Source organism: Pieris rapae, chromosome 21 (genome assembly GCF_905147795.1).
Source record: "Pieris rapae chromosome 21, ilPieRapa1.1, whole genome shotgun sequence".
In the NCBI taxonomy this organism is placed as follows: Eukaryota; Metazoa; Arthropoda; class Insecta; order Lepidoptera; family Pieridae; genus Pieris; species Pieris rapae.
In genome coordinates, this window is record NC_059529.1 from 7,294,562 (window position 1) to 7,305,470 (window position 10,909).

Here is a 10,909-nt window from a genome sequence, read left to right on the forward strand (position 1 = left end):
TTCATTATTACTTGAGCGTAGATTTTGTCTAATATAATAATAATGATATTTTCTACAAATATGTGTAGCACTGGTGCTTGATTCTCAGGTCAACAGTCATAAGTCAATTGTCAATTCAAAACCGTGATTGATTCTTGAGCGCGTTGATATTTTTGCTAGAGGTTTCGATTTTTTTCATTCAAGTTACATCGTTAACACAAGCTCTAAAACTATAAACTCTACTAAAGGCAAGTTTCTCAGATCTAAAGCGAAGATTTAAATACTCTTTCTCCGACACTAGTTTTAGTTGATCAAGTAAAAATGTCTCTTTTTGGATCTTTGATGGCCGACGTGGAGGACGATCCTTTCTTTGGGTGAGAAATAAATATGTTGTTAAATAATGAATCGGTTTTTTGTACAGTTTTATAAGGCGTCAATAAGTAAATGTTACTGTAACTTACTTTCTGCAAATAATTGTTTTGTATTGAACGGCCATAATTAGTCGGGAATGGAAAATTTTCATTGCAACACTACAATTTAGCATTTGACCATATATTTATATATAAATTTTATTTTGTAACTTCATTTAATTATGAGCTTGTACTGTACATTAGGAAATATGATAGATGATAGACCTCGTGTAATTTCATTACATCTTCTTTACCCACAAAGACAAACAATCACCACATTTTTACTACCAACAAAATTTTAAACAAGTTTTACTACTAACCTGCTTAAAAGACTCAAATGTTGTAGTAATTGATGTAATTCACACCAGTAATGGGCACCAGTACTAAATAATTACATATAATCTTAATTATAATCTAGTTTTTGATAGTGTTTTTAAATAAAGTAATTCAAGGCCCATACATGATTAAAGTTATCAAATTTGGTATGTAGATATCAAACCTGGGCAAAAGTTATATTAATAACTGTGTAATTAATTAACTGCTGGAGTAATAAACAATTATTTATGTTAATAAAATCCTTCACATTGTATTATTAATTTATTTCTATAGGTTTGATTTCATATTTAACTGAAGATAATTTCTTAATCAATAAATGATAAAGTTACTTAAACTCTTCAATTATCAATAACAATGAAGAATACCTCTAAAATTATATTCTATAACAGTGTGAATAGGTTGTAATTTCTAAATCATATTTCAGATCTCACATGCGGCACATTCGTCAAATGAGCAACATGATGAACTCAATGTTTTCGGATCCATTTGGCATGCTTGGTGATAATCGCCTATCCATCATGGGACCTCCACATGGCAGTTCTCTTATGCCTTTTATGCCCCAAATGCCTTCAGTTAACAGATTATTCTCAGGTATGTTAAATGTGGGAAAAGGAATTGGTGAAATTTCTGATTTGATAATTTTCTTTACTAACCAAGTAATCGATAAAAAGTTTCATAATGATTTGAAATATATGTATATTGATATTCAATATAAATTGTTAATATTCAAACAAATTACCACAATGACAGTTGCATTGATTACCACTACTGAATGTACACTCTTGTTTGTATGTTTGATAACACTAAACTTGTTTATTTATACTGATTTAACTCTAGCATGTGAAAAGTAGTAGTAGACGATCCCATAGATCCTTTGGCGTTGCATAGAGATGTGGGGTCACTCTGCATCTTCTACCGCATTTACCATGGAGAGTGTTCAGAGGAGTTGTTCGGATTAATACCTGCAGCTGAGTTTCATCATCGGACGTCGAGGCAGAATACGAAATTCCACCCGTATCACCTCGACGTTCACTGTTCCACAACTGCGCGTTTTTCTAAGCAGTTTTTGCTGCGCACCACCACTTAATGGAACCAGCTGCCCACCGAAGTATTTCCGAACCAATTTGACTTACGGTCTTTCAAGAAAAGAGCGCACAAATTCTTAAAAGTCCGGCGGCTCGCGAGCCCTCCATCATTGAGAGTGTCCATGGGCGGCGGTATCACTTAACATCAGGTGAGCCTCCTGCCTGTTTGCCCCCTGTTCTATAAAAAAAAAGAAAGAAATAAATATCAAATATTTTACAGCCATGGTTTGAACACTCCACTTCAAGGTTGAGAATCTGAATATTTTCTTATTCAGAGTGTAAAGTTTAGACTTACCACCACTAGTCTTACATGTAGTAATTAGGAAATGTATTCTACAGCAAATATGGCAAACGCCGCCATGGGAGCCGGCAGCTCATTTAGCAGCAGCACTGTTGTCATGTCAAGTGGACCTCATGGTAAACCACAGGTAAGAATAATGTCCTGCATACAATGCCAACATATGACTGTTTTTATATTATTTTTGTTTAATTAATTCTTTTAAAAGATGAGCAGTGTTGGCCTAGTGGCTGCAGCGTGCGACTCTCATACCTGAGGTTGTAGGTTCCATCCCCGGCTATGCACCAATAGAGTTTCTTTCTATGTTCGCATTTAACATTTTCATTGTTGGAGCCTGATCACCTACTTGCCCATTAGAATTAAGAATTGTTCATAAAACAGATTCAGAAATCTGAGGCCAAGACCTAAAGAGGTTGTAGTGCCACTGAATTATTTATTTATTTCTTTTAAAAACTTAAAAACCTACTCCAATATGCACTAAAAAACTTTTTTATTAATTACAATATTTTTTTTGATTGGTAATGTGTTACTAAGGTAATTGAAAGTATTGAACACTTATTAATTTATAAAGGGGATAAGTAAATCAATATAGCTGTTCTGTTATCCATTAAATTGTTATGTAGAGATGTAGGATCTGCATCTTCTACTGCTTTTACCATGGAGAGTTTGGCAAGCAGTTGAGTTTAATCATCTGACGTCAAGGCAGAATACAAAATACAATCTAAATCTCCTCGATGTCTGTTTTACAACTGAGTGATTTAAGGCAATTTGCGCACACCACCACTATGTGGAACCAGCCACCTGCTGAAGTACTTCTTAACCAATTTGACCAAAAAAAGAGTGGACTCGCAAGTGCGGCTTTTAAGAATTCGGGCAGTGTGAGTGTTCATGGACGGTATAACTTAACATCAGGCAGATTATTTTAAAAGATTTGCCTGCTCATTTGCCCCCTTTCCCAATAATAAATAAAGGTGTATAAGTATTTTAGTCTCCGTGACACATTGTCAATGTTTGGATATATCCAAGTTTATGCTTATTGAAATATAAGCTATATTATTTTACAGGTATACAGTGCATCTAGCAGCACTAAGATTGGACCAAACGGAGTGAAGGAAACGCGCAGTACGCTTCAAGACTCACGCACTGGTGTCAAGAAGATGTCTATTGGTATGTATTTAGTATGTTTTTTTTCTGTTAGACATAGACATTACATTTACTACTTATGAAACATACAATAAATAAAATAATAATCGAAAAAGGAGTAATTAAATGTAAAGGAACACGATGTTAATAGTTCACATCTTACAGGTTGTAAAATATCAATATATATATATCTGACTGTGTTTAAATATAAAGTAATAATGTCGGACGACGGTAGTGACTTCAATTTCGTAATTAATAATCGCGTTGAATCTGCGACATATACGGTTAGAATAGCTTTATTTCTCATATGAATTAAAAAAACATTACAAGACTAAATAATTATTACTAGAACGCACAGAAGGTACCTATACAAAAATTCACAAAACAAATATAGTAACAAAAATGCAGGTAGACACAACAAACTCGAAACGGTCAACCAAGCAAAAACATAGGTTTATATATATTTTAAGTGTGCGAATCTCTCGGCTGCATTTCCAGATGACATCCACGACTGGTTTAATGTTAAGTGGGAACAAACCGTGATCCATGTGATATCAAATTATTTCAGTATAAGTAGTATTATTACTATTTTCTTGTGTAGCCAAGTCCACATTTCAAGAGTTAGTCGTGATCGCTTAAATGTCATTGCTTATGACGGTGTCCATGCGTTGGATTCTCTCTCTCTAAAACATGGGGAGGGGGCCGATGGCTGGCCATGCGTCATACTCGTGAACGTGTGTTAGTTGTGGTGACTGGTCATACTTGAATTCGTGTATGCGGTGTTGCTCCCACGAGAATGTGTGTGCTCCTATTTCATCATGATTACTGCTGATACAGAGCAAATCTTCTTTTTATAAATTAACTCATAATTTCTTAAGATGTCGTGTGGAACATGGTGTAATGGTTGCAGCTCCTTACGAGCATTTTGTAATAGAAAAACCATGGCGATTAAAAGAGTGGCAGAGAGGTTCTTCTCGTCCGTTCTACGCTCTTGATTTGAGAAATGGCAGTAAATGTAAAATTAGAAGCATTTAATGTATATTTCTTTTTTGAAGTTCATAACTGTACATTATGTTACCTAAATAAATAAATGAATTTGACTTTCACTTTGTGGTCCAACTGGCCCTGGTTCAGCATTATGATTATGCTGTGGATTAATTGCTAGTCGCTCTGAATAATTCAGTTTTCCATGCAAATGCTTTCCTCTGTTTACATTTATAATGCCTATATGTCAAAACTAATATATTCTCCATTCCGATTGGGAGTCTTACTCTTAACACTCATTTTCAGGCCACCATATTGGGCAAAGAGCCCACGTGGTAGAGAGGGAACAGAACTATTACTCAGGGGATGCTGAAGAGAGGCAGGAGTACATTAACCTTGAGGAGGAAGAAGCCGAAGAGTTTGACAGGTAATATTTAATAATAATAATAAATCTTCTTCTCTAGAGATATCACTTTTTGACTTTAGACTAATAAAGATAGAACGAACTTGATAGAGATGTATATGTTTGATATAAATTGTACATAGGTCACTCACAAATGCAAATCTAAATGGTATTTACAAAAAAATCATAGTGGAGTGTCAGTAGCTGCATCATGATGGCAAGTTGCTGATACTTTGGCCTTAGCTATTATTTCCAGCGACTCCTTAGAAATAATAACCATGCTTGTTTGATACAAAACTGCTGGGACCAGTACTCACTTAAGATTATAAAAACTGGGCCATTAGCAAAGAAGAATTCTTGTTCTCGAACATTCTTTGAAAAATCTTAGGCCGTGTTTGGTGCATTTTCTACAATGAAGGACTTTAAACATCGTCCAATTTATAAAATGCAACTAACTCAAGTAGTTATTTACACTAGTGCAATAATTGTATAATACTGTCACTAGATGGTGCTAGAGAAATCTGTATGTATATGTTTTAAAAACTTGTTTTGTAAATCATTTTATATTTATCATAATTGTCTTGTTTTAACTTTTTTTAATGGTGAAAAATAACTTTCTCATAAGAATTGCATATATTATTCACTTACTGAGAAACAATATAAACTGGGATTAATAATTATTAGAGAGTAAGTATATAAAATTACAAAACAAAACAGCAACAAAAATGTAGGTAGAGATAATAAACTCGGTCAACCAAGCAAAAGATGTTCCAAAAAACCTACTAGAAAGCAGTATGCCACTACACCAACACTGCTCAATATAAACTAAGATTAATAATTATTAGAGAGTACGTATATAAAATTATAAAACAAAACAGCAACAAAAATGTAGGTAGACATAATAAACTCGATCTGTCAACCAAGCAAAAGATTGGATTGGCCTTGAAACCGACTAGAAAGCAGTATGCCACTACACCAACACTGACTTTGTATGACAGGGAGTTCCAAGAGCGAGCCGGCATGATGTCCCGCTCTCGTCCGGCCATTGCCCCCGCCCCAAGGCGTGAACCAAGGCACGAGCCAAGACTGGCGCTGCCGGCGCCGCCTGCTGCCTCGCCCACCGCGTGAGTACTCCTACAGAAACGCTTGTTGCACTAGTTTTTTAGATTAATAGTTAATTTCGCGGGTTCTACGTTTCAATGTTAACATGACACATCAAGTGTCAACTGTCAAATTTTGATTAATGCGCGCTTGAGTTTATGCGAAGAATTAAATGTCAAAGTTATGATTTTATTTTGTTAAAAATAATTTTTGGTAATATTTTAGTAAACAACCTTATGATTTTCTAGTATCTTATGAATTGCACTTATTTTTTTAGCATGTGCTATTTTATTATTTAAGCTTGTAATGGGAAATATTAGCTTCAGAACTTAGCGATTGATTGTAAAGGTTTTTGGATATTTCATTTTGTGGTATAGTAGAACTTTGCCTGATTTTTCACTATCGCTTATATTTGAGTGGGTAGCAAAATTTTTTCAATCTATTTTTCACATCTTAGTAGTAGTAGTCCTAAGTAGCTAGTATATTACAGCGAGACCCGTCGTCACCGTCCTACAGCGAGGAGACCAATCAGAACTTCCGCCAGCCCACTCACTCTACCGTCAAGGTAAATATGCGGGTAGATAACAAACATATTGTGATAACAATTGAATAATTTTATTTGTTGTATTTTTTTGCGAGGGTAGACCGAAATAAAAATTAATCAAATAAATGATGACAGTTTTAAACCACTTCACTTATCTTAAATATATTTATTGTATTGATTAATTGGAAACTAAGATTTTCTTGAGTTTTCTTTTTTTTTAATTGAATTAAGTTATCCACTAATTCGCACAGGGCTTGCGTGGTGGAATTTCATATGACTTAATCAATATTACGAGAATTCTAAGTCGATTTAAGAATCCTTGTTAACTGGTTATGATAAATTTAATGAGGGTAGTTCCAAATTTATAGTAAAGCATCGTTTCCAGATACTGGCGGAGGCGTTCCTACTTATCCTAGTAATATTCATTTTACTGCTTATTTTCGCTTTAGGTGTTTGCATGGATATGGTTTTAGATTTTTAGTGTTTTTTTTAATATTTTCATGAAGTTTTTTTAGTTCGATTTTTCTTTTTTCGTATTAAATAAAAAATTCACTTTTATTATGGACTTTAGTGATGGTCATCTGTATATATTGCCATTTTCAAAGACTCGTAAATAAATGTTACGAATCTTTCATTTTTATTATAAAATTTGAATATATGGAAAATATTTTCAGATCTGTCCGCGAGGTCTACGGTGGCTCCCATCCGCAGAGACACAGACAACACAAACACCACAAAACACACTCACACAGACACACATCTGACAATTAAACAACGACAATGGCCTTGACACTTGACTCAATACTTTGACAATTCTTACTATTCAAACCATAATTTGACATTTACTTTTAAATCTTTTTTGTCTTTTACTTTTTTACCTACGTGCAGTCGTCATTTTTTCTGACATTAGAAAATTCCTTACGTCACAAAAATATATGTCTTGAGTGGATATTTTTCATTTTTCAAAGGTATGTCCTTATTATTTGTTGAGTCATATTAAATACATTTTAGAATTTTTGGATAATATTATTTTTCATGACATGACGTCAGTGTTCAAGGTCATTGGTGTGGATAGCAATCTAAAATTGAAAGTGTCTGAATACAAAGAGCCTAGTGTTAACTAGCTGATACCCGCGATTTTGTGTGCTTAAAAAAATAGCCACGATTCTGGTTTTCACATTCCTTCTATATAAAATTTCATCAAATCTGCTGAGCTGTTTAAACATATCTACTATTTGAAATACGAGAATAATATCTACCTGTTATCTACTGTTGACTCGATTTTGATAAGTTTTTATAGTGTTTAGTAAAAATGTCGAAACTAACATTCATTTTTGAACCGTAACTAACAGGAAAGTATAGTACAAATGTAATCGTCATGTTTAAAGCTTTTTAATTGCACTTATTTTTGTTTTTGCATACAAAATCGCGAGTTTCCAGTAAAAAATATTAACATTAGTATTATAATATCGTTTTCAATACAGTTTTAATAATTTAAGTTTAAACGTACCTTCTTGTGTTTTTAATATAGATATGCTAGGTTCGAATAAGCGGAAATAAATTTGTAGATGAATTGAGTCTCATAAGTGAACTGAAAATTAAGTATATAATATATAAAAGGCATACGTGATTTACGTCCGGGATTCTATTCCCGGTGGGCACAGAAATCGATCTTAAATTTATAAATAAACGTTGAAGTGTTGCTTTTTGCTCTATTGGTTATGGGACTAACTAATTAATATCTGTAAAAAGGAAATTAACTTGTTTCGGAAATGTCAGCTATAATAATAATAGAAAAGAAATAACAGATAATAGTGCATTGTCTGCGAGTGTTTATTATCTGTGAAAGGAAGATGAGTTGCCATGTGTCAAAATTGTAATTCAGTTCACGTGTAATATAAGCATAGAAATAGTTTAGCGTAGTGATAGCTTTTATAATAAACGGCACAAAACGGGTGCTGGACGCTTATTTTGTTTAACCCCAATACAAATATAAGAGTGACTTAATATTTATGGATTTGAGCTATGGTTTCCTAGAAAGTGGTGATGATTAAGAAACACCAGAAGACGAAAAAAAGAATTTGGGGGAGTGTCATGTTCAAAAACCGTGATAGTTTCAAATTTTAGAGATATTGTTATAAAGCTTCATGATTTTTAATAAAATCAATTAATTGTTCATCATTTTCTCTCGTCCAAGTCACGTTTCCACTCTTATATTAATCAAATATGCGCACTGCTATACGCTACAAACGTTGAACTACTGTTTACCTCCGCTATGACGTCCATCATGCAAAAGACAGCACCGCTATGACATTCGTCATGCAAATGGCAGCACGGCTATTTGACGTTACGGTGACACTCAACGCTCTCTAGGAAACCTACTCCGTTGTTATTGACAACGTATGAGAGGCGTCACCCATCGCTATATTACGGCTGTTAGTTAACGGCACCGCTTTTCTAAGAAACCATAGCTTTAATATCGAAATTCCTAGAGATGTTATGTGAAAGTGATAAATGACAGTGACACATGACATTCTTTTGTGATTCGACAGATTTTATGGCATATTTCAAGTGTTGGACTTGAGATGCTGTTGATTATTGTTCAGTCCAAGTTTTAAATTATACTATATAAACATCTCCTTTCATGTTGGGTATAAAATAATTTGATAGAAAGAGATGTCGCGATGATTCAGTATTAGATTAATTTTTAGGGGCTTTTACAAAGTCTATATTTTGCTTCCTTGGAATTCAAAAATCTTTTGATAATAACATATTTCGATTGAGTAGCTCTTGTATTTGTATTCGGGTATTAACGTTATTTTTCCGAACTGTCGCAAAGCTAGGATTGGACAGATGAAAATAGTTTTTCTGTTATTTCCATTTGTAATTTGATGTTAGTGTATACCTGTCATATTAGAAATAAATTTGTGATCATTGTCTGTGCCTTTTATTTGTACCGAATAACACATAGATGACAAAGGTGAGTTAAGCTTCAGTGTGTCAAATCGTTGTCCCTGTGAAATCCAATATTTTGACGCCTTAACGCGCTCGTTTTTGGGTTATATTAGAACAAACATCCTTTATTTTCTAACGTCGAGTTGATAGGTATTCAGGTATCTTTTAGACCTTTTATTAATTTTTTCCAAATAACGGAAGCTGTGTATGCCAATTGCCGCCAAAAATTGGATCCATGGTCTTGCGTGTTCGAATAATATACAAAATGATTTGTTCAGGTTACGCTGTCAAAAACGGAAGTTACTGTATTTAATTATAGTAGGGGAGCCCAAGAGGGGATTTCGGGATTTACTCAAGCGCGGCAGATTAATATACAGGGGGATACCTTGTACCCGGTTAAGTACCTCCACCAAATATGAGGCCCATATATAAGGCCGCCCGTGAAGGATACAGGATCAGATTAGTAAAAAAAAATTGATCATCAGACATTCTCGAGCGCGTCAGATTAAGGTAGTGTGAGTTAATCACATCCTAAAAAGTGTATATTCCACTAATCTGACAATTTGAGAGTGACGTAAAGAGAGGGGAGGGCAGCAAAGTTGTAAAAAAAAAACGTCATCTTGACATTCTCGAGCGTAGCTAATTTTTTTTTTATTTTGAATGAAATAATTCAAGAATATTGAAAAATATATAATCTGACGATTTCCGCAAGCCGAAATAACAAAATTTCGTCGATAAAGTTCGTGCGATAAACGCGTGCAGCTGCGTGATGCCTACATTTCCTTCTCCGCGTTTCCCTCAAAATTAGATTTCATGTGAATTTGAACCGATGGGGACCGATAGATTTTGAGAAATTTTGAAAAATCTAAAAAAATAACAATTTGTTTTTTTGAAAGTGTTTTTTTGCAATAACTTTTAAACGGCTTCATCCATCAACTTCAAAAAACTAATCCATCTTTAAGCTTGAAAAACGACGTCGATCGCCACCAAACTGGTCAAAATCGGTTGATTCGTTCGAGAGATATCGTGAACGAAAGAAAACCGAAAAAAGTGTTTCTATCACATAACTTCGACATTTTATATCGGATTATCGTTTTTGATGAAATTAAATAATTAGAGCTTAAAAAATGCGTCGATCGCCGTCAACCGCGAGAAAATTGCTTGATCCATTCAAAAGTTATTGGGGTTTAGAAAATTACAAAATAGTGTTCTATGAAACTTCTATCAGACTTTCGAGCTGGGAGAACTCAAACGCATAGAAATATTATTTCTTTGAACTCAGCGAGCTCATAAGTACAATTTTAAGCGCCCAGGAATGGAATTGCAGGCATGGCCTTTAGGGTGAACCGTTTTTGTAATTTTTTTTTTGTCAGATCAGGCAAATCCCTCTAGATAATCGTCAGATTATGAGACAGTACGTTTAGAATATAAATCTTAACCATATATATCTTAATCTGACGCGCTCGAGTATTTCAAAATGGCGATTTTTTTTTGCACATTATAATAATGGCTGCGAGTTTGCGTCAGCTCGAAATCGTCAGATTATTGAATGAGAGCTTTTTTTTTGGTGCACTTAACACCCCCTTAGAAAACCTGACGCGCTTGATTAATTTTTTTTTTTTTCATTTTTAACCCTTACGTACAACCACCCCCATCATGCAAATGATCAGA

The 10,909-nt window shown here is 34.1% G+C and overlaps 1 protein-coding gene across 3 annotated transcripts; it reads left to right on the top strand.

The window, feature by feature from the left end:
- The first annotated feature begins 98 nt into the window (after nt 1–98).
- LOC110993931 (myeloid leukemia factor) lies at nt 99–9,220 on the top strand. Of its 3 annotated transcripts, XM_022260356.2 has the most exons (9): nt 99–353; nt 1,150–1,316; nt 2,150–2,238; nt 3,173–3,275; nt 4,542–4,662; nt 5,637–5,762; nt 6,230–6,304; nt 6,669–6,698; nt 6,958–9,220. In XM_022260356.2, coding segments are annotated over exons 1-9 (765 nt in total). In that variant the 5' UTR covers nt 99–300; the 3' UTR covers nt 6,959–9,220. The 3 variants fall into 3 exon arrangements, with proteins under 3 accessions (XP_022116048.2, XP_022116049.2, XP_022116047.2); XM_022260355.2 differs by lacking the exon at nt 6,669–6,698 and having other exon boundaries at nt 100–353; XM_022260357.2 differs by lacking the exons at nt 6,230–6,304; nt 6,669–6,698.
- Nucleotides 9,221–10,909: the final 1,689 nt, after the last annotated feature.